General features: G+C 38.7%; 1 protein-coding gene and 1 pseudogene across 2 annotated transcripts in view; one reads left to right on the top strand and one right to left on the bottom strand.

Annotated features, from left to right (window-relative positions):
• Window positions 1-24,704, bottom strand: part of TESK2 (testis associated actin remodelling kinase 2) — a 137,322-nt gene that overhangs the window by 32,104 nt on the left and 80,514 nt on the right. For both annotated transcript variants that reach the window (XM_040231309.1, XM_040231310.1), the window contains exon 4: window positions 8,733-8,781. In XM_040231309.1, coding sequence (XP_040087243.1) covers window positions 8,733-8,781 — 49 coding nt within the window. The remainder of the gene's footprint in view (window positions 1-8,732; window positions 8,782-24,704) is intronic.
• Window positions 18,617-22,707, top strand: LOC120855405 (annotated as a pseudogene).

Raw genomic sequence — 24,704 nt, 5'->3', positions numbered from 1 at the left:
TAAACAGCAAGGAAACACAGAGCATAAAGATTAGGTATCAAGTGTAGGAATGCTGAAATGCCCTGAAGCAGTAAGAATGTGTGAGAGGTACATCCTCCCACCATTGTCCTATTTGCTACAGAATCCAAAGTAGGAGAAGCTCTCGAATCAACACAGATCCAACTCTGATGAATGATACCACCTATCAAATTAAGAAAAACACACTTGTCAAAATTTCTGTTAGAAACAGGTTTAGCCTAAACTCACAAGGGGCTCTATGAATTCAAATGCCACACTAGTTTCACAGTCATGGAGAGGATTAAAAGAAAGATTAGCTAGAAGTCTCCTGAAACATTTTGTAAATTCTCTGTCCTATCACTATCAACCACTGAAAAGATTTGTCATTTGCCCAAAACAACCCTGCAAGAGGCAGATGTCTGTGGCTAACAGCTTAATGGCTGGACGTTCAAGTGTTGGGAAGCAGTGTCCACTCATTCATCTATTTATCCATTCACCCAACAAATATTTATTGCATGCCAGTTATGTGAGATTCAACAGTAAACAAAATAGCCAGGATCAAGGAGCTTAAAGTTGAGTAAATGGAATTATAGTCAGGTAGAACTTGACTCAATCCCAGCTCCACTTCCTAGCTAAGAGATCTCAGGTAAATTAACTTCTTTTTGAGCCTCAGATTTCTCACCTGTAAAATGGGAAAATACTACATATTCCATGGGATTGTAGGCTAATGTATCCCCTCCACCCCAAAGGAGAGGCTTAGTAGGACCTGGGACACTTATAAGAAGAACAGCTTAATGTTCTTCAGAACAGCTTTATGTTCTTCTTATAAGAAGAATAACAGAAATAATAGTAACAGAAAATAAATTATTTTTCTTATAATAAGAAAAATAGCTTAATGATTTTCATTATTATCACTCAGAAAGTAATACAAGCAGTTGAAAAACACCTCCTTCTAAATCAATAAAATGTTTTCTAGTGAAAAAGCTGATAAACAGGATCTGTACAAGGAAGGTATCTTTCAGAGCACTCCTTGAAATCCTGATGCTTTATGAAGTTATCTCCACTTCGATGTTCAGTAAATATCACAAACTCAATCTGTTCAAAATTGGCCTCTTGATTATCTTCCATCTTGTACCTCCTGAAGTCTTCCCATCTCCATTAATAGAAACTCTATCTTTCTGATGTTCAGGCCCCAAACTTCAGTTATCCTTGAATTATTTCATCTTCTCACTTCCCTCACCCACTGCATCAGGAAAGTTTGTTTTCTCTACTTTCAAAATAGATCTAAAATCATGATGTTCACTGCTACCACTCTAGTCCAAGTCACCATTCAGTTCAGTTCAGTTCAGTTCAGTTGCTCAGTCGTGTCCGACTCTTTGCGACCCCATGAATCGCAGCACACCAGGCCTCCCTGTCCATCACCAACTCCTGGAATTCACTCAGACTCATGTCCATCGAGTCCGTGATGCCATCCAGCCATCTCATCCTCGGTCATCCCCTTCTCCTCCTGCCCCCAATCTTTCCCAGCATCAGAGTCTTTTCCAATGAGTCAACTCTTCCCATGAGGTGGTCTAAGTACTGGAGTTTCAGCTTTAGCATCATTCCTTCCAAAGAAATTCCAGGGTTGATCTCCTTCAGAATGGACTGGTTAGATCTCCTTGCAGTCCAAGGGACTCTCAAGAGTCTTCTCCAACACCACAGTTCAAAAGCATCAATTCTTCGGCCCTCAGCCTTCCTCACAGTCCAACTCTCACATCCATACATGACCACAGGAAAAACCATAGCCTTGACTAGATGGACGTTAGTCGGCAAAGTAATGTCTCTGCTTTTGAATATACTATCTAGGTTGGTTATAACTTTTCTTCCAAGGAGTAAGCATCTTTTAATTTCATGGCTGCAGTCACCATCTGCAGTGATTTTGTCACCATTACCTCTCAACTTTTTTGCATAGTCTTTATTTATTGCATGGACTCTGTTGCAATAGTCTCTCTTAATTAGTCTTTCTGCTTTCACCTTTGCCTCCTTTTCAGTCTATTCACCACACAGTTGCCAGGGTGATCCTGTTAAAAGGTAAGTCACATCATGTCGTAATTCTACTCAAAAACCTCCAAAGACTTCTCAATTCATCCTGAGTAAAAGAGGAAACTCTTACAATGGTCTATAAGGCACTTTGCGGGCTCTGGCCCATGCTTCTTCTCTGACTTCCGTCTATTACTATCCTTTTTATTCCTCCTGCTGCAGCCACATCACCGTCTTCAGAGTTCTTCGACCACACCCAGCACCAGGCATTTCTCCCTCCATATCTTTACACTTGCTGTTTCCACTGCCTAGAACACTTTTCCCCCAGATATTCACATAACTAGTTCCATTACCTCCTTAATTTTTATCTCTTCTGTGATATCTTCTCTATCCACACATTCAAAATTGTAAACCCCAGAGCACATAACATCATATATACAATTTGTTTCTTGTTTAGTCTAACTCCTCTCCCATCCCTGATGATTACAATGTAATTTCCATGAGGGCAGAGATCATCATTTGTTCATTATTTTATTCTACAGTCTTCCCTGTAGCTTAAATGGTAAAGAATCTGCCTGCAATGCAGGAGACCTGGGTTTGATCCCTGGGTCAGAAAGATCTCCTGGAGAAGGAAATGGCAACCCACTCCAGTATTCTTGCCTCGGAAACCCCATGCACAGAGGAGCCTGGCAGGCTGTAGTCCACGGGGTCTCAAAGAGTTGGACACAACTGAGCAACTAACACTACACTATATTCCCAGTACCTGGAAGAGTGCAAAACACATAGTGGGAGCCAGTAAATTTGTTTCTTTAATGAGCTAGAGGCATGCTAGCAAATCAGGGGGAAACTTCTTTAAGAAAAAAGTAAATTAAATGAACTCTTCTATTATTTGTAGGTTAGGCTGCCAACCTCAAATTCTTGTTTCTCAAATGTCTTAGGGAGTTACTAAAAATAAGGGCAGAAAACATGTACCACAATTTATTTAGAGATTTTTAAAGTTACTAAATGACCAAACCAAAAGTTAAATAAAAGCTACATTTTTTTCAGAAGTAAAGAAGATGCCAACATGTATTCATAGGAATGCTTTAGCTATTTTTACATGTATAAATGGAATGAACTTCTAATTGTGAAAGGACTTAGATGTAACATTTCACACTATTTTTGACTGCTGGCTCTTTCCACTGGAGTTAATACAGCTTCTACATGTACTATGGACCCAGTCACACAAGGTATCATTATACAGACCCTATTTAAGAGACTGACCTTCACTAGAGAACTTGGAATTTGACATAACTTGGAAAGTGGAAGGGAGAAGAGAGACAAGGGCATCCCAGGTCCTGGAAGGCATATCTAAGGCCGGCACGTGTAGAAGATAGCAAAGTGACCCACCTAACTAAAGGGAGCAATTTGAGTTTTGAAATCCGATTAGAGAAAGTCTAGAATACTAAACAGAGGTTTTTAAACAGAAGCATCACATTATCAAAGTATGCCTAATGAAGATTACTTATGTAGTAACATATCAAACTGAAACAAAGGCAGACCAGGGACAAGAAAAGCAGCCACATGCTTGAAAGATGGAGGGCATGGCTATGCTGCCAATGTTAACTCAAGGCAGGTACCAGACAACTTTGCATTTGGCTCAAGGTAAGTTAGACCAGGAGAATACTCTGTACTGGGTCACACAAAAATAAGAAAAGCAGTAGGCAAAACCAATGGCAATATCACAGCACACCAAGAAACTGGAATCAGGGTCTGGCTGCTCGTTTTTATAAATAATGCATGAGTTTGGTTACCGAACCCACAGAGTTTCCTTTCATTGTAAGCTCTGATTATATAAGGCTTCTTAGAGGTCTGACAGAAACCGACTCAGAAACAACACATATCAACCCAAATAAACAAGGAAATTTCCAAAGTAACTCTTCTTTAATAAAGAAGGTGGGGAAGAGGGTAGAAATGGTGAGTGAGAAGAGGATGAGGGCTTTGTCAATTAAAAATTCTCTTCAGCCACTTGCAGGGCCAAATATTCCCTCATGAGTGAAGAGCGTTTCTTTCAGTACCAAGTATCTGACTGGCTGAGGTGACTTTGCTGTAAAGAGGCCAAGCAATTGCTCTGTTTATAGCTGCCACGCCGTGTTCAGTTGCTTCAGTCGTGTCGACTCTACGACATCACAGACTGTAGCCTACCAGGCTCCTCTGTCCAGGGGACTCTCCAGGCAAGAATACTGAAATGGGCTGCCATTCCAGAGGATCTTCCCAACCCAGGGATTCAATCTACATCTCCTGCACTGCAGACAGATTCTTTATCACTGAGCCACCAGGCAAGCCCCCTTTTTATAGCTAAAGAGCTCTTATAGCCACAGTGGAAAAAAGTTTTTCCATGGCAGAAATGGCAAGAAAGACCCCAAAACATCCTACCAATTCTTTTGCTGACTCCCTTGACCAGAGTATTGTCACTTGAGGCCCCTACCCCACAACCTTATACTCCGCTCATCCACCAAATTCCCAATCTTCTAGGCACTAAAAGGTTCTGTACAAGGAGGTCCCCCCCCAAAAAAGAAGTTTCCCGAACTGTTTGATATAAGGATATTTCCTTCCTTGTGCTTAACAAAGTAAAAAACAAAAAATATCCCCAAACAAAAACAAACCGTAAAAACCATTATGAGATGACATGTAATCTGTCTGTAAGCATCTCTCTCTCCTCTCTTTGACATCCCTCCTACCTGAATATGGAATAGAAAACAGCATGTAAGTTGGTGGCAGCTACTTTTTGATTATGAATGAGAGCCAACCTTAGGACTAAGCTGACAATGTAAGCATAGAACAAAGAAATGGGGAGAGGTGGGGGGGTCTCTGGATAACATCTATTTAGCTGCTGAATTAAACCAAGCTCTAATCTAATAAGCTGCTAGAATTTCAGTTTATATGAGTCCTTTTGTTGTTTAAGGCCATTTAACTATTTTGTTTCTTGCACCCAAATACATTATAATATATCCAATAACCAGAAAACAGCTTTCCCAAATAACAGAAAATATACAAAGTTAGTCAGAAATGAATTCTACAAATACTACATGTGTTACACATACAAGAACCTGTGCTCAGGACTATGGGGAATACATAAATGAATTAAGGACGGCATGTTGCAATGAAAAGAATATCGACTTTGAGGTCAGATGAACCTAAATCCACATCCTACTTTGAGGAAGTCGCTTAATTTCTCAAGCCTTAGTTGTCTCATCTATAAAATAGAAGAAACAGAACTACAGAATTGTGAGAACTATAGGTAATATATAAAGCACCAAGCATAGCACTCAGCCCACAGTGGGTGCTTAATAACTAGTAGTTATGATTTTTAAAATGAGAGCAAGTCTTTACCCTCAAGTAGGGTAGAAAAGACAAATAATTATAATGTGCTAACTGGGATGTTTATAGGGTATGAGATATTGCAACAAAGGTTCCAATTCTTCACCCCTTACTGAATCAATGTTCTTTGACACAAAGAACTTTGCAGTATGCTCCCAGTGTGGATTCAGGCATGTGATTTGCTTTGTCCAATCAGATATTAGCCAACCAAACTGGAACATAAGGAGAGTCATGAAAAACACTTGTACAAATGTGCTGGCACACTCTTGCTATTCTGGTATCATCTTAAGACGGACAAGTCCAAGTTAGCCCACCGGTCCCAGAAGACAATGAGAAACAGCTGAAGCAAAGTGCCCACACAAAGCTCACCCTACAGCAGACCACCAGCAGACCTGCAGATAGATGACTGAGCAAGAGAGAGAGCAGCAAAACTGCCCAACTGGGCCCCTGGGCCCAGTTCAGCTTAGCAGAGCCTCCAGAGGTATGAGAAATAAATGTTTATTGTTGCATGGTTTTGTGGTTGAATATTACGTAGCAATAGCTAACTGACCATAGGGTTATATTTCTGTCTTTAAAAACCAAAGATTTCCACTTCCTTGATACTTGTGACTAAATGAAAGACAAGGTTAGGTCGGTCTGAGTCAAAGACATACTTTGGGATTCTTAATTCAACTCATTAAACTCAAAAGTGCCTGATCTTTCATCAAACTGCTTTCTCTTTAACAAATACTAATTTGTTAAAAAATTAGAAGTCTATGCTTACTATAAGTAGTTAAAAAAAACACTCGTAAATATCTGACTGTTCAAAGTTCAATTAATGTTTACAATTACAATGAACACTTGTAGAAGTGGCTGAGGCCCAGAAAAGTCTGTATCACCATTGTACGTGAGAAATATTCTTCTTAATAATATCAATACTTTATAGGCATCAATAAGAGCTGTGCTTCTCTACTGTAATTATTGACAAACTATTTTGAGAGAAATAAGGAATGGTGCTCACATTACTGTGGAGGACAGGCATTCCACCAATCAAGAAATATTTACTAAATATCATCCAAGTTCTAAGCAGTGTGCTTGATGTTATTAGTAATTTATCTTTATGATCCTTAGTGAAACCAAGAGCTGTGCTGTCAAGTCAAATTATTTTGCCATTAAACCAGAAATCTATGCCATGAAGGCCTTTATTGAGGCCCTTATGAAAACAAGCAAGAACATTTGGATATTTGGGCTTCATGACCTGTGGCCTATTAATATCATAATAAAGATTATTAATATGATAAGTTGTATCAATATCTCATTAATTATACAGAAATACACTCACAAAGCATTTACTGTATCTTGCATATGACTATAAACAAGCTACTAAGCAACAGAAAATATTATTTAAGTGCAACATGGCCAAAAGAATGTGGCACTACAATCATCAATTTCTGCCCTTTCTACTACATCTACTTTCAAATTTGAAGCATGGTCACAGGTTTTAAAGCATATTCTTATTTGTCAGTAAAACCAACACACAAAGCTCTTCCAGTGAACTCACATTTCAGAAAACAATGATATAAACAGGGAGTGCAACAAATAACTTTTACAAGTGTTTATGATTAGTGTCAGAGTTCTGGTGGATAGAAGACTTGAGAGGAGACAGTTTTGTCTTTGAGGAATATATATACTCACTTCTGAGAAAAGAAATACACAGAAAATATTTCTTGATCCAGGATGCTGGTTATGGGTGTGTTCATTTGTGAAAACCTAGTGAGATACACATTTTCCATATGTGTGCTTTTCTTTATACTTTGTAAAAGGTTTTAAAAGTTTAATGACATAAACAGCAGTACAGAATTAAGTACTAAAAGAAAACTACTGACAATTCGAGGAGTTCAGGAGGGACTGGTCACTGTTAATGCTATAATAGTTAAAATGTATTAAGCAATTACTGTATGCCACCTACTGTGTTAAATAAACATTTTACATCCACATAGTATCACTGTGGTCATAATCTTACCAACAGCATTTGCCACAACTATGTAATTATTTCTTCCTCCTTGAAACCCCTTCCTTTCCATTCCAGGCCAACACACTCCTGGTGTTCTTCCTATTTCCCTAGCTACTCCTTAATCTGCCTTTCCCACCAGACTTTAAAAATTCAAGTACTTTAACACTCAGCTATAGTCTTCTTCTCTATCTGGACTCCTTGGGATAGGTACTACTATTATTATTCCTATCTTACAAATGAAAACATTGTAGCACAGGGAGATTCAATTATTAGATTCAATTACTTATTAGGGAATCCAAGAATATTAAGAGATATGGCAATCAACACTACAGAGCCCATACTCTTCACTACCTCACTAACCTACTTTCTTTGGGGTTACAAGAGGCAGGACATAGCTATACACATTCCACATTCCGGTGTTCTCAGTAATTGAGAAAAAAGACACCGAGTGAGGCACATGGGACCCTCCTTGATAATATATTAAGGATTAATACCAGGTACCAAGCCAGCAGGAAACCAATGCTCTTGCAAATTCTGTTGAACAATTTTCCTTCTTAAATTCTTCACTTTTTATTCTGGTGCTTCTCAAGGAGAAATGTGAAATCATTCTAGAAGATAGAATCTGAAGAGTTTTCAAGAATACCTAGGAGCCTTATGAAGATCTACTAAACCTAGAGTATTCTAGGAATCCAAATTTCTAAGAAGCGACCCAAGCAAATTATGAAGCTGGTAACCTAGTACCTGAATTTGGGAAGCATTTGTTTGAGAGGGGATTCCCTGGTCCTCAGAGGCTAAGTAGTGACCACTACATATTTACCTGCCTAGAAGAGACTGAAAATGAAATGAGAATAGAGATGTAAACTCTAAAAGGAGTACTTTCCTCCAGTCAGGAAACTAGAGCAGCAACAGTGGAATTTTAGATCAGGACCCCACACATTTCTTAATAATCTGGGAATTTGTTGTCATGATACAGCATGCAGCCAAGTGACATCATCCCTTAGTTTAGGAGGGGGTCATCCAGGCAGCAACAACCAATATAATATTTGAGCACTCGTTCCCAGTTCAGTTCAGTTCAGTCGCTCAGTGTGTCTGACTCTTTGCGATCCCATGAACCGCAGCACGCCAGGCCTCCTTGACTCATTCCCAGAGTACTCACCAAGTGCTATCAGGGAATCCAAGAGTATTAAGAGATATGGCAAACTGTCCCAAGGCTACAGAAGAAAGCTTTGTTAACAATGCCCCTTTTGCATAAACATAAATGAATACATATTTTGCATACGTATGCGAGTAACAATTAGAGTGGAACCATAAATGCTGAAACTAAGGCAAAGAAGTCACTTCAACATGCTTATTGAAGTCTTACCTCTGTGAGTGCATGCAACTGTCCTTGATGTACACACACACCCATGAACCTACAAAATAAACAGATTTTTTTTAAACAAATGAAAAGGACATGAACTTAACTAGTGTAGTTGTGCATGCATTACAGACAGTCCAACACCTGTAAAGTCTACTGTCCTGAATAACACTGTAGCTTCTCAAACTTTAATACCACTCTTGTAAATTCTAAGTTTATCATGAAATATCTGGCTATGGCAAGACCCAGTGGTAAAAAGCATTGGTGGAAGAGAGAGGTGAGCAAGCCTTTAAAAACAGCATGGTATAATGAGACAAGCACCAAGCTGGAACCAAGGAAACGTGATACTGGTTTAGCTTGGCCATTATCTGTTTACATGCTCACACACACAAAAAGGTCACTAACCCTATGGTTTCCTCAGTTTGCTCATCTAGGAAGTAAGTAGGTTGAACTACCCAATATGAAGGTCTGTAATTTACAATCAATGAACTGGGGTTGGGAATACCCACATTAACTAGAGGACAGAGAGCTAACTTCCTTAACATAAAAAGAACTCTTCTAAATATGTAACTTTAAAAAGAACCCAATAGAAAAATAAGCAAAAAGCACGTACATTAAAAAAAATACAAAGAAAACTAAGAATAAAGGGCTAATCATATAAAAATGTGATCTCTCTCATAATGAGAGAAATGTATACTAAAACAAGGAGCTATTACTTTTTAAATCTATCAATGAATGAAGATTAAGAATGATAATGATTGGGAGAATTCCTCAAGATGGATCCCGTGGTTAGGACTCTGCTCTTACTGCAGAGGGTGCAGGTGCAATCCTTGGTTAGGGAACTAGGATGTTGCTTAGGAACACAAGCCCAACAGGGCAGCACCCCCCAACCCCCAGAAAAGAGTGATAATGCTCAGTGTTGTCCAGAAGGGAAGGAAACAAGAATAGGAAATACTGCTGAGTCCTCAGTACAACTTTTTCAAAGGGAAATTAATTGATCATCCTAGCAAAAATTTTCATTACTCCAACAATCCACTTCTAGAAATTTATCTTACAAGTATAATCAATTTGGGTGAGCAAAAATTCACATAAAAGGACATCTACTTCACCAGTGTATGTGAATCTAAATACCCATCAAATAAAAGACTTGTTAAATATTTACAGTATAATTCATACATTAGAATACTATACAGGCATTAAAAAGAATGAAGTACTCCTTACGCATTGACATGACAATATACACCAAATATACTGCTAAATGAAAATGTCAAGCTTTAAAAAACCATTTGTGTAAAAAAATTTTTATACATTAATAAAAAGTATCTAGAAGCATTAATAATAAATGGTACTGAGGGGATAAAGGGTGATTTTTATTTTTTAGTGCACAACTTATATTTGAAGTTTCTTCAAACATCAGCTTAAATTTTTACGTAGAAATAATTTTTAAACAAAAATCACAAATCAATTATTATGACTGATGATAATCATTAAGTGACAGAAGATAAATGATATAAAGCCAGTGACACTCAGAGCTTAGGTTGTCAAGAAAAGTCTCATTAACAATACCCACAAGGCCCAAGTAAGTTCTAGTTTAGAAGAGAAAAGAAAAGGGAAGAGATTGACTAAAGTGATAGTGAAGGCATAGCAGTGACTGTGCTCGAAAGAACCATAAAGCTCTATGAAGGCAGAGTCCAGGCCATAGCACCTAACAGTGCCTAGCAAAGAGTTTGCTTACTCAGTGAATAATTGCTGAGTGAAAAGGAACTGAGTGAGGGAGAAGGCCAGCTGTAACATCACAGCGGTTTTAAAGACATGCTGCTCTAACCAAAATTACTAGTGTGGAAATTTCACAGTTTCTCCAAGAGGTGTTATCTAGACCACTGGTTTTCTCTAAGGGCATCTAGAGACACGATGGGGACTTGAGAAAGGAAAAAAACCCAAGGAAATATTTAGGTAGTACTGAAAATAAGATGCAGGTTTCAATGACAGGCTAAAACTTACCTCTTGGGAATAAACAGGTTTAGGAATAAAAAGGAAGTGAGAGTAGTTAAAAGAGGTCTGGAAAAAAAAAATAAAAGAGGTCCTGGATTTCCCTGGTGGTACAGTGGATAAGAATCTACCTGCCAATGCAGGGGACATGAGCGGGATCCCTGATCCAGGAAGATTCCACATGCCATGTGCCACAACTACTGAAGCCCACACATTTTAGTACCCACGAGCCCCAACTACTGAGCCCTCATGCTGCAAGTACTGAAGTCCAGCACACCTAGAACTCGTGCTCTGCAACAAGAGAAGCCACCACAATGAGAAGCTTGCACACCACAACCAAGAGTAGCCCCTGTTTGCTGCAACTAGAGAAAGTCCACACAGCGGTGAAGCCCCAGCACAGCCAAAAATAATTTAAAAAATTAAAAGTACAGAAAGAAGACAATTGACAATCTAGATATCAATTTACAAAAGAGCTCTGAAGTTAGAAGGTGTAGGTTCAAATCACTTGTTACTAGGCAAGCATTAGTTTCCCTCTTATAGGATAATAGTGTCCACAACATAAGGTTGTTGGAAAGACTAAATGAAACAACTTTATTCACCAGTCAGTTTCTTTACTGTGAAACTCACTACCTAATATGGAAGAAAATGAGGTGAGGCATGTAGACAGGTAAAAGTTTAAAGAATAATTAACATAAGTAACACAGAGTGCTGGAAGACTGAATCTGGAATGCTGAATGTTTCTGGGCAGCATGGCATAGTGTCTTTGCAGATACAGTATCTGATACCTTCAGTTTAACATCAGAAACCAGTTGGGTAAAAGAGAGGAAGCTGTACTAGAACAAAGGAAATCCGGGCAAGATAAATGAGAAAACAATCAATCTGGGGGAGCTGAAGTTTTAGACGTATCTTTTTTTCCCCTTATTAAAGACACTTTTTTTTTTTTGGTAATGATGTTTTTATTGAAGGACAGTTGATTACAATATTATATTCACTTCAGGTGTACAGCAAAGTGATTCAGTTATATATATATTCTTTTTCAGATTCTTTTCCCTTATAGGTTATTACAATATATTGAGTATAGTTCCATAGCTATATAGTAGGTCCTTCTTGGTTATCTATTTGATATATAGCAGCATGTATCAGAGAAGGCAATGGCACCCCACTCCAGTACTCTTGCCTGGAATATCCCATGGATGGAGGAGCCTGGTAGGCTGCAGTCCACGGGGTCGCTAGGAGTCGCACACGACTGAGTGACTTCACTTTCACTTTTCACTTTCATGCACTGGAGAAGGAAATGGCAACCCACTCCAGTATCCTTGCCTGGAGAATCCCAGGGACAGGGGAGCCTGGTGGGCTACCGTCTATGGGGTTGCACAGAGTCGGACACGACTGAAGCGACTTAGCAGCAGCTTCAGCAGCAGCAGCATGTATAAGTTAAACCCAAACTCCTAATTTATCCCCGTCCCACCTTTCTCTTTTGGTAATGATAAGACTGTTTTCTATGTCTGAGGGTCTATTCCTATTCAGTGTCATATATGTGTGTGTGTGTGTGTATATATATATGTATGTATGTATGTATGCATATATATATCCTTTTTCAGATTCTCTTCCATTATAGGTTATGACAAGATACTGAACATAGTTCCCAGTACTATACAGTGGCTCCTTGGTGATTACCTATATTGTGTATAGTAGTGGGTATCTGTTAATTCCAAACTCCTAATTTATCTCCCATTTTCCCTTTTGGCAACCATAGATTGGTTTTCTATGTCTGTAAGTCCATTTCTATTTTATAGATAAGTTCATTTTGAATTTTTTAAGAGTCCACATACAAGTGATATCATATGATATTTGCCTTTGTCTGACTTACTTCACTTAGTATGATAATATCTAGGTCCATTCATGTTACTGAAAATGGCATTATTTCATTCCTTTTATGGCTGAGTAATATTCCATTGTATGTATATACCACATCTTCGTTACTATAGAGGTATCTTTTAAAAAGGTCAGTGTTCTTTAAGTGTTTGTACAGTTCCTCAGTCACCAGAATTATGAGAGTCAGTATTCTATTCATTTATTTAACAACTATTTGTTGAGTGGTCACTATGTGTAAGACATTAGGGACAGAACAGTGAATAAAACAAAGTCCCTGCTCTCAAAGCAGTTTCATTCCAGGGATCATTCTATTGGAAAGCAATTGTAGTAAAAAGCTAAATGGATGTTTTGCAGAATGCAGTTAAATTGTTGTGCATAAATAGCTGTATCTAGTGAACCTCTTACAGGAAGGATGCTTCCCTGAGATTACATGGTATTTCTGCCTAAGGATGATTCTATTCTCATTATCCCACCATAGCAAAAAGAGGTAAATAATACACAATATGCTTTTATTACAATTATACAATAAGCTTTTATTACAAAAATTTTATTACAATATTACAATAAGTAATATATAAAAGCTCACTACAGCTTTCTAAACTATAAAGGGCACTAGCAGGGGTTAATAACTAAGGCCTACTACTTGTTTTTATAAAAATTTTATTGGAACATAAGCAGCAGCAGCAGCAGCAACCATGGTATTTTCTGGGGCTGCTTTTGTGCTACAACAGCAGACTTAAATAGTTGTGACAGAGACTGTATGGCTTGCAAATACTGAAACATTTACTATCTCGTCCTTTACCAAAAGAGTTTGCTCATACTACTTTTAAATGTTTTTTATTTTATTATTATTAACAATTCTAAATTATACCATCTCTTATATGACTATTAGAGTTACCTTTTCAAAACCTGAACTATGTAATTTCCTTCTTTATAAACCTTCAATGGCTCCCTTCTGCCTATAAAGTCAAAATTCCTTACCACAGCATTTGAAACTTTCCATGATGTGTTCCAGCTTATCTTTGGAAGCTCACACTTTCCCATGAGCCTTATTCTTCACCCATTTCTCCCTTTCTTCTGCTTCTATCCTACAAATATATTTAAATTTACTCATCTTAAAAAATGCTTCCCTTGCCCCCTCTCTAGTGGTTCAACAGTAAAGAATCTGCCTGCAATGTAGGAGATGTGGAGATGTGGAGCTCTGTGGGTTTGATCCTTGGGTCAGGAAGATCTCCTGGAGGAGGAAATAAATTTCTAATGGCACTCCAGTATTCTTGCCCAGAAAATCTCATGGACAAAGGAGCCTTGTGGGCTACAGTCCATGGGGTTGCAAAGAGTCAGACAGGACTGAGCGACCAAAACAACAACAAAAACAAAGCCCCCTCCCTAAAATATGATCCTAAGTCATTCTTTGCATTTGTACCCAACCTTTAAGAGTAGGTTACATACACTATATGGCTTCCCTAGTGGTTAAGACAGTAAAGAATCTGCCTGCAATGCAGGAGACAGGGGTTCAATACCTAGGTTGGGAAGATCCCCTGGAGGAGAAAATGGCAACCCATTCCAGTATTCTTGCCTGGAGAATTCCATGGACAGAGAAGCCTGGCGGGTGACAGTACATGTGGTTGCAAAGAGTCAAGTCGGACACAACTGGGTGACTTAACAGCTTCACTTTACATACATATCTTTACACTATCTGGCTTCCCTGGTAGCTCAGCTGGTAAAGAATTTGCCTGCAAAGCAAAAGACTCTGGTTTGATTCCTGGGTCAGGAAGATCTGCTGGAGAAGGTATAGGCTACCCACTCCTATATTCTTGGGCTTCCCTGGTGGCTCAGCTGGTAAAGAATCTGCCTGCAATGCAGGAGACCTGGGTTCAATCCCTGCATTGGGAAGCTCCCCTGGAGATCTTCATGGCTACAGTCCATGCGAACACGACTAAGTGACTAACACTTTCACTTTACATACACCATCTACATATCTTTAACCTTCCTTTGTTCCTAAACTCATTATAACCTGCCTTCTGCCCACATAACTCTTTTTGAAATTTTCCTTACTGTGGAAGATTCAGAGTTTTATTTGTCTCTGCATTTCTAGTACCTAGTATAGTATCTTACACACAGTAAGCAAGATCTCAGTAAAGATTTGTTGAAGGGCATGAATGATTTTTATGACCTAGAAACTTAACTTCAAGCTCCTCCTTGAGCTGGAAGACTTCATTTACTTACAGAAAATTATCCTTCTAGGATCAGCTAAAATTTCATTTTCTCTGCAATCATCTTTAGGATGCCTTCAGTTAACATTAGTACTCTTTCTCTTTCTTCCTGGCTCCAAGCAGTGCTAATATCCTTCTTTGCAAGATTGCTCATTAGCATAAGTCAAGAGGTCCAAGGTCTGGAGTCTGCTTGGATTTGAATCCTGGCTCTGCTTACTGATGACCTCTCCGTATTTCAGGTTTTTTCCACATGCAAAATGGAAATGTTGGTATTATCTAATCTGTATGGTTATTGTGATGATTAAAATAACTTGAGCTTTTAGAACATAATATGCACTAGAGAATGTTAGCTATTCTTCTTTTTAACCTTCCTGACTTCTCCAGATTGGAATATAAGGAAGGCTTTTAAGAGTACAGAACTCATCTAATTTATTTCTATATACATACAATGCTTTGCACATAAGATGCTAAACAAGTATTTCTTGAATGAAAAGGCAATAATCACCAGATTAGTTTCACAACGTAAACTCATTTTATAAGAAAGAACATTTAGAGGCAGGTACAAGGCTAGAAAACCAAGAGGTATTTATTTTATTTCATCAAATATTTGTATAGAAGGGAGGCAATAGGATTCTATTAGCAAAACAATGGCTACATTCTAAAGTTAAGAGTCGTCTAGAAACTGAAAGTACTTGGTTTGAGTGTGATTTACCCTTGCTTCCCATGCCCTCAGACCCACCATCACTATTACCACACCACCCACAGAGATGTCACAGAGGACACGTTCAGGCAGGCATGGCTTCATATGACAGTCTTCCCCACCCCCTACTCCCATCACCACATCATAGTGGTGTCGCACAATTCTACTTCTGCGTGAAACTTTTCTGCTAGACCTTCTCAACCTCATTTCCTTTTTACCACCACCACCACCGCATCAAAAATGGTATTAAAGAGCTGGCAAGCTGAGACAGGCATTAGCTTTCTATTGGAAGAAGAGCTTAAGCAGAGCTAATCATTCGAGTTGCTATAAAAGGCATATACTTTTAAAAGGGAAATATTACTCATCCTTAATAGGGAAGTGATTTATGCCTAAAAAGGCATTTAATATATCAACAGTAAGTTTCTACTGATATTTTTATTGCTACTTTAATCAAAATCTAAACTGTGGCCAAAGCTGAAAATCTTTCTTGGTAAGAGACAGGATCTTAAAAAAAATTACATTATGAATGATTCTTATTCTCCACTACCAACACCCAAAATCATGTAAGCTTAAATTATTTAGCTCAGAAAGGGGGCATTTTCTTAATGGATATGCTTAAGAGTGAGTGACAGATTACTCAAATTTGTTATTTTTAATTTCATATTACACACACATTTGCATTGTCTTTTACACCAGTGCTTCCTAAATTTTAATATGGAAACAGATCACCCAGAAGTTATATAAACTGCAGACTTTGATACTATAAGTCGGGGGGAACTGAAATTTTGAATTTCAGTAGCTGATCACTACTCTAAAGTTACTAAGACTATAACAGGAAACTCCCAACTCTGACACTACTGGTAAACTAGAGTTTGAAAGAAAGTTTCCTGTCTTTCCTGTAGAATGATTTACCATTCCCCATAAAGTATCATAACCACACTTTTCCATAACTTAGCTTTTTTCCTCAGACTGTTTCCAATGTTTAGAATGCCCCACCCTTCATTTCCACAGAGTTATATTGTGCCCCAAAGCTCATTTCCTTTCCCCAAAACAAATCTGGCTCTAAGTAGAAGTATTTCGGAACTAGCATGCTTCTGAATTACCAAGGCACTCCATCTATACCGCCCTGCCACAGCATCATAATTTTCTACCTTTAACTGTTTTATAATATGCCTTACATTTCCCTTAGGAGACCATAAGCTTCTTACAGCATTCTCTTGAGTGGCATACGATAGTATATAAACACTTGCTGGATAATTTAAAACACAACTCTGATATTTCTGAGTGCCAGTTATGTGCCAGGCACCGGTAACGATCATAACAATGATAAGAACTAACTCAAAGAGTGCTTACCATCTAGGCATTGTTCTAAGCACTTTATGTTATATTCATTTAATCCTCAGAATAACCCAAAGAAGTAATACTTTTATGAACCTGATCACATTGATGAAAAAACTAAGGCTCAGAGAAATTAAGTAACTTGTCCAAAGTCACACAGCTAATAAGTGGCAGAGTCAGGAGTCAAATCTAAACAGTGGGTTCCAAAGTCTGTGGTTTTGTTGTTTTTGTGGGTTTTTTTGGGCCGGGTGGGGGTGGGGGGGCGGGTGTGTACCATGTGGCTTGGGGGATCTTAGTTCCCCCTACCAGGGATCGAATCCAGGGCCCCTGAAGTACAAGTATAGAGTCTTAACCCCTGGACCACCAGGGAATTCCCAAAGTCTGTGCTCTTTATCATGATGTTATAATACCTCTCCGTATAGTTATAAAGAGGATATAAAAATGAGTAAGACACAACCTGTTCACTTAAGAAGCTACTAGCTACTCAAAAAAATTGTTGTGGCAGCTCAGAGCTCATGATATAAATCCAAACTCCTTAGCATGCTATTCAACAGTCTGAATGATCTGACCCAAACCTCTCTTTCTTTATTACATCCATCTGCATTCTCTATGTTTTACTGTAGTTACATAACCAGCTTCTCCTAAATATGTCCTGAATTCTCCCACTTCCACTTCCGTTTTGTTGCTGGAATAAGTCCATCTTTCTCATCAAAATTAATCTTTCTCTTCCCTATACACTCAAATTACTCCACTTAAACTTCTACTGTAACACTAACCAGGCTTGCCTTCTACATGTTTTAGCTATCTCCACCTTTTCCACTCAATTAGAGGATTCTTGAAGGCAGAGATGGAAGAGTATGGAAGAGATGGTTACCTGTTAACTTCCCTTTTCCTCTTAAAGTAGGCTACATTTCCCAGATGGTTAAGATCATAACACTGAGTTCTGACCAGTGGTACAGGGATAGAAGTGATTATATCATTTTCAGGCCTGTCCCATTAAAAACCTCAACATCATCCTCCATACTTTCTTCATCTGCCAGCAGATGCACAGGATTCAATAGAGGAATCTGAGGCCCTGTCCTAGGTTAAAAGGAGACCCCCTTCAACCTCCACTCAACATGCACTGGATTAGAATATGAGTAAGAAACAGCTTTTAAGCCAATAAGATTTTAAGTTAGCCCATCTGGACTAAATACACCTTATAGTTTTGTTTCTCTATATATACCCAAAACACTGCCTTGTTCATAATTAGTGTTCAGTAAATATTTAGAGTCCAATTAAAAGTTAAACTTCTTATTGCAAGGCAGAACCTTTCAAGACTCTACTATTAGCCAGCAGTCTTCAAAACTGGGGGTATGAGAGAGATTATTCATTGAAGTATGGGAAGAAAATTGAAATTTTTACTTTTTTTTATACAAAAAAAGAGAAATGTTTACTAATATTTAATATAAGTTGATAGTAGCACCTGGGATGGGCTAAAAAATGTTTTCCTAATAGGATTCTACGGTAGACAGAAGATATCCAAAGATGTCCATGTCCTAATCCCTAGAACCTGTGACTATGTTAGACGGCAAGTAGAATAAATTTAAAAAACTGCAGATGGAATTAATGCTGCTAATCAGTTGACTTTAAATTAGGGAGATTATCCTGGATTAGCAAAGTGGGTGCAGTGTAACCATAAAAGGTCTTCAAAGGTGGAAAGAGGGAGGCATAAAAGTCAATATCAGAGGGCTATAATATGAAAAAGACTCAACGGGTCACTGCAGGCTTTGACGATGGAAGGGGACTACAAGCCAAGGAATGCAAAACAGTCACCAGAAGTTGAAAAAAGTAAGAAAATAGGTTCTCCCCTAGAGCCTTCAGAAAGGAATACAGCCCTCCTTGAATTTAGCCCAGTAAGACCTGTAAGATAATAATTTTCTGTTATTTTAAGCCATTAGGTTTGTGGCAATTTGCTACAGCGGTCCTAGAAAACTATCAGAAAAATCTAAGGGTCACTATTTTATGTTATAATGTTCACAGATCTAAGATAGACTTTGGGCTTTGACTCTTTGTAAAGAAGCATAAGGAAAATAATAACGTTATTTTCCTTGGTGGCATTTACATCTAGTAGGTCAAATATTTATTGAACTCACAGTCATGTATAAAGCTCAGGGTTAAACATTGAAGTTCAAATGTTATCCCTTCTCAAAAGTTTATTACCTAAATAAAAGAATAAGGGAGAGGTATGGTAACAGTCTAAAACACATCTATCCTTCTTCTGAAAAACAAAACAAAACAAAATACTGACACTACCATTTTGACTGGGACCCCTTAAATCCTGCATAACAGGACCTAGGAAGAGAAATGCAGCCACTGCATCAAAGCTGTCAAGAAAATTGCTCTGTATTGCTCACCTACAATATACCTGGAAACTGTGCTAGGTGTTTTATAGGTGCTACCTGATATGGAATTACCCCTATTTTATCATCTAGGAAAATAAGATTCAGAGTATTTAAGTGACTTGACAAAGACTAGAGAAGGTACTGGAAATTGGATCCATTTGGCTCAAAAGCCTATGTTTTGTTCTGTGATAATCAGTATGTATGAAAAAGGCCAGTAGATCAAGAATAATTTTATTTTTGATTCATAAAAAAGAACTATCTATCTGCAAACCAATGAAAATCTGACTAGTTTGCTTTACAAGCCCTTCTACTGCCAACTTTGAGCAGTAAAAATAGCACTCTTCTTATAAAAGTTTTTCTGACCTGTACTGGTCTTTCCGGAAAAATGTCTGACTCCAAAGTTTGGTAAAAACAATTAAGAGGCCTGAAATAAACCTATAGCAAAATATTAGAATGTGGGCATGATTTTTATAATAATATGCTTTCTAAAAGGTCTGCATTTGAAACTTACTTAGATTGGTTTACTTTTCTTAAAAAAAAAAAAAAAAAAAAAAGTTTTTCCAGAAGTTTGAATATATTTTTATCTTATTTCCTCACATAATTTTGGAAGGCAAGGCCCTGGAACATACTCCACGAGATTCCACTAAGCTGTAATGTGTGGCACTAAAAGGAACTGCTTTGCATTTTACTCCCAAATAAAGCAAAGATACCAACACTCTCTCTTGGACTAGAAAAAATCACCAATAACCAAAAAGGAGAAGAGACGGAAATGGCTCAAATCTTAAGTCCCAAAAGAGCTATGAATCCAGACCCATACAAAAAGGAGTAATATCCTTAGGTAATTAAGGCTTGCTGGAGTTCAAACGTGTTTTAGAGGTATTACATCATGGAAAACTGGTTGTACTGGGTCCTAGATATGAAAATTCATAAGGAAAATTCAGCTGAACTGACATTAACCACCAGAGCTCACATCAGGTGACACTGAGCAGAGCTGGTTCAGTCTGGTTTTCTCTTTTCTGCCCATAGCTTTTATAGTCCAATTTTAAGATTGCTAAAGGCAGAATAAATATGCCTCAGCCATCACTAGATTATGTCAATAGCACTACATATAATAACAAAAGGTCGAATCAAGTTCATGTTCAAATTTTACTTTTTCTTAGTAAAACAATACAAATATCTAAAAAGTTAAAATGAGATCTGCTTGTTTATAAATATTATACAGTATAATAAATATAAAATCCTAGATTTCTGAGAGAAAAATATCCTCTATCTTCAATAACAATTGAAAATAAAATGAGACTAAGAATGAATTCATTCTGTATTTTATTTCATATAAAATTTTAAACCAGATTGCTCAAAACAGTCATGCAAGCAGCAAAATACCAAGTCTCCCAACAAAGGCAGAGCTATTAATAAATATATGGGCAGTGACTTCAAAATGTCCCCAACATGCTTTCTGTTTGTAAACCCAGGAAGTTCAGAAGAGAACTAAAATCCACAAACCCAAGTATATAGATTGTCTCCCCAAGCACTGAAAAAGCTTCTTCCTCCTTCCCAAAATTATCTTTTAGCCTACAATTACTCATAAACTCATGCCAAAATAGCAAAATATAAACAAACTTCAATTTATGTGAACATACTTTTGAAACTATATTCTCCCAATGATTTATTTCTTCCCCAATTCAATCCAACAAGCATGTATCAAGAAATACTATATGCAAATACCTGTATTCTCCATTGATAAACAGAACACCTAATTTTCTTTTTCACTGCCTGTCACATATATATAAGAACAGTGCCAGGCAATAAGGATCAAGTAAGGTCCGTCTAGTCAAGGCTATGGTTTTTCCACTGGTCAGGTATGGATGTGAGAGTTGGACTGTGAAGAAAGCTGAGCACCAAAGAATTGATGCTTTTGAACTGTGGTGTTGGAGAAGACTCTTGAGAGTCCCTTGGACTGCAAGGAGATCCAACCAGTCCATCCTAAAGGAGATCAGTCCTGGGTGTTCATTGGAAGGACTGATGCTGAAACTCCAATACTTTGGCCACCTCATGCGAAGAGCTGACTCATTGGAAAAGACTCTGATACTGGGAGGGATTGGGGGCAGGAGGAGAAGGGGACGACAGAGGATGAGATGGCTGGATGGCATCACCGACTCAGTGGACATGAGTTTGAGTGAACTCTGGGAGTTAGTGATGGACAGGGAGGCCTGGTGTCTGCAATTCATAGGGTCACAAAGAGTCGGACACGACTGAGCGACTGAACTGAACTGAGGGGCCATAGAAATCAACATAAATAAATTCTTCTTTAAGGAGCTCAGAGACAAATAATGATAATAGTAGATAACATTTACTAAGCACTTACGTGTCAGACACTGTTCTAAATACTTTACAGGATTTACCTCATTTAATCTTTATGAAGATATTATGTAGTAGGTACTATTACTCTCTCCATTTTATAGACATGAAGACTGATTAAGTGGCAGTCAGAAGTAGATCCCTAACTCTTTTTTTTTTTTTGCTTAACAAGTTATCTATTTATTGTTGCTTGAATCCTTAACTCTTAAGCTTTATGCTATACAGCCTCAATATATAATGCTTCAGATGATTATAACAGCAACAATAATAAAAAATAATAGTTAAGATTTAGTCCCTTGCTTTGTGATAAGTTGTTTGTAGACATTATTTCATTTAATAATCTCCATAAAAGCAAGCAGGACCCTGGGCACACAAGCTTTTCAAACAGTTGCTAATCTGGGAAAGGAGGGGATGCTGAGACAAGGAAGGAGCAGTCAGGAAACAAAGGCTAGTGTTGCTATCCAACCTCTTGGCGGCTGCAGCTCTTCCAGCTGCCCCAACAGCCGCTGCCCCCCTCCACAACAATAACAACTGTGTGGAAGGTGAACAGTCTTTGCCTCTGCCAGCCAGCCTCAATAGTTCCTGGGCGCAGCTCCCCAGGAATAGCGATGGCAGTGGTTACAACAATGGGGAAAACAGGGTGCTAGAACAGGTACCCTCCTCATCCTCTACCCACAGTGGAGACATAGAGAATATTCTTCTGGATGCACAACATGAGTTCAGAGTAGTTCAACAGACAGTTCGCACTGCAACAACCTTCCCCACCAGAAGAGGAGGAGATCGTGTTTGATGGGAAACACAGTAGCAGGGACCGTAGCTCTCAGTCAGAAGAAACTGCCAAAGAGAGAGATGTGGGTGCACTGAAGAAAATCGCAAACTGGGTGTCCAGCTGGTCTAGCAGACCTGAAAACATTTTGCCTGAGGAATCCCACTCAGGCACCCTAAATATTCCATTTCCTTAAGCATGAGGAGAAGTGGGTCCATGAAAAAAGGGGAGATTTTCTTTCTCCGCACAATTTCTTAAGGTATTCATTCCATCTCTCTTCCTTTGCCACGTTATGGCTTTGGAGCTAGGCACCTACATTGGAAAACAACTAATCACAATTACTGCCAGTACCTACTGAAGGAAAAGAGCCCCTGGGAAAGCGTGTGACTTGTGATGTGTGTATTGTCAGTAGTTTATTTGAACTTGAGACCACTGCAAGCATGACCCAACCTACACCCTGTTTTTATATATCCAAGTAGTTCCAGTAATTCTCAAATCCATTATTTTATTCAAACTCGAGGCATCGAATTTAACTAATCTCATTCTCTTTTTGACCTAAAAAACACTTAGGTATTTCTTAACAAAGTTTACTGTTGTTGACCTTTATCATTTGTGATACAAATTTTACTCTTGCAAGATTATTTCCATCTTTCTTTTTAAATGAGACCAGGTTAGCAAGTGTTATATATAAAAGCTTTGTTTTTCAAGACAAAGGCCAGTTTGAATTTATAGTTATTAAAAAAGAAAATAAACAAAAGACAGAATAAAAAATATCCCGGGCAATAAAAAATTATTTTAAACCAGAAAAGAGAGAGAGAGAAACAAACAACAGTTTGGGGGCAGGGTCCTGGTTCCATCTCAAGAGATAAAACATAGTATCTTTGAGCCCTTCTACAGAATTAAAATCTCCAACAAGTGGAAGATGTTAGCATTCTTCATTCCAGAGGAGATCATAGTTCGATTAACCTCAGGAAGACCATGAGAAGACCACCTAAGGCCAGATAAAAGAAGGACAAGCCTTGCACACACCTTGATCCTTATCAGCAACCCTGCCCTTGAACCATTGCTATAAATCTCACCAAATCGCCCTGGATTGGGACATACAGTTTTTATCAGAGCATGAGCCTCCTGTGTCCCTCTTTGCCTGGCAAAGCAATAAAGCTATTCCTTTTCCCAAAACTGTCTCCAAGATTAAGAGTACCACCAACCTGGTACAGTAGTAATACTATTCTTTTCTACTTCACAGATGAGAAAACTGAGGTGATAGAGGTTATATAACTTATCTAAGGTCCCCTAACTATTAAGTGATAAAATCATCCTGAACCTCTCCTCTAAATTCCAGACTTGTTTACCCAACTTGCTCCAAGAGGAGCAACCCCACGTCCAAAGAGAGGCGGCTGGGCGGGCACAGGAGGGCCGGCTGGGCAGGCACAGGAGGGCCGAGAGGAGCTACTCCACATTCAAGGTCGGGAGGGGTGGCCGTGAAGAGATACGCCTCATCCAAGGTAAGTAGCAGCGGCAGCACTTTGCTGGAGCAGCCATGCCCCACATCCAAAGTAAGAGAAACCCAAGTAAGAGGTGTAGCCAGAGGGCATCAGAGGGCAGACACACTGAAACCATAATCATAGAAAACTAGCCAATCTGATCACACAGACCACAGCCTTGTCTAACTCAATGAAACTAAGCCATGCCCGCAGGGCAACCCAAGATGGGTGGGTCATGGTGGAGAGGTCTGACAGAATGTGGTCCACTGGAGAAGGGAATGGCAAACCACTTCAGTATTCTTACCTTGAGAACCCCATGAACAGTATGAAAAGGCAAGATGATAGCATACTGAAAGGGTAACTCCCCGGGTCAGTAGGGGCCCAATATGCTACTGGAGACCAGTGGAGAAATAACTCCAGAAAGAATGAAGGGATGGAGCCAAAGCAAAAACAATACCCAGTTGTGGATGCGACTAGTGACAGAACCAAGGTCTGATGCTGAAAAGAGCAATATTGCATAGGAACCTGGAATGTCAGGTCCATGAATCAAGGCAACTTGGAAGTGGTCAAACAGGAGATGGCAAGGGTGAACATCGACATTCTAGGAATCAGCAAACTAAAATGGACTGGAATGGGTGACTTTAACTCAGATGACCATTATATCAACTACTGTGGGCAGGAATCCCTTAGAAGAAATGGAATAGCCATCATGGTCAACAAAAGAGTCTGAAATGCAGTACTTGGATGCAATCTCAAAAACGACAGAATGATCTCTGTTCGTTTCCAAGGCAAACCATTCAATATCACGGTAATCCAAGCCTATGCCCCAACCAGTAATGCTGAAGACACTGAAGTTGAACAGTTCTATGAA

Source organism: Oryx dammah, unplaced genomic scaffold (assembly GCF_014754425.2).
Source record: "Oryx dammah isolate SB20612 unplaced genomic scaffold, SCBI_Odam_1.1 HiC_scaffold_28, whole genome shotgun sequence".
Classification (NCBI taxonomy): Eukaryota; Metazoa; Chordata; class Mammalia; order Artiodactyla; family Bovidae; genus Oryx; species Oryx dammah.
The sequence above is the reverse complement of the archived record's forward strand: the minus strand, read 5'-3'. Positions and strand labels throughout refer to the sequence as shown.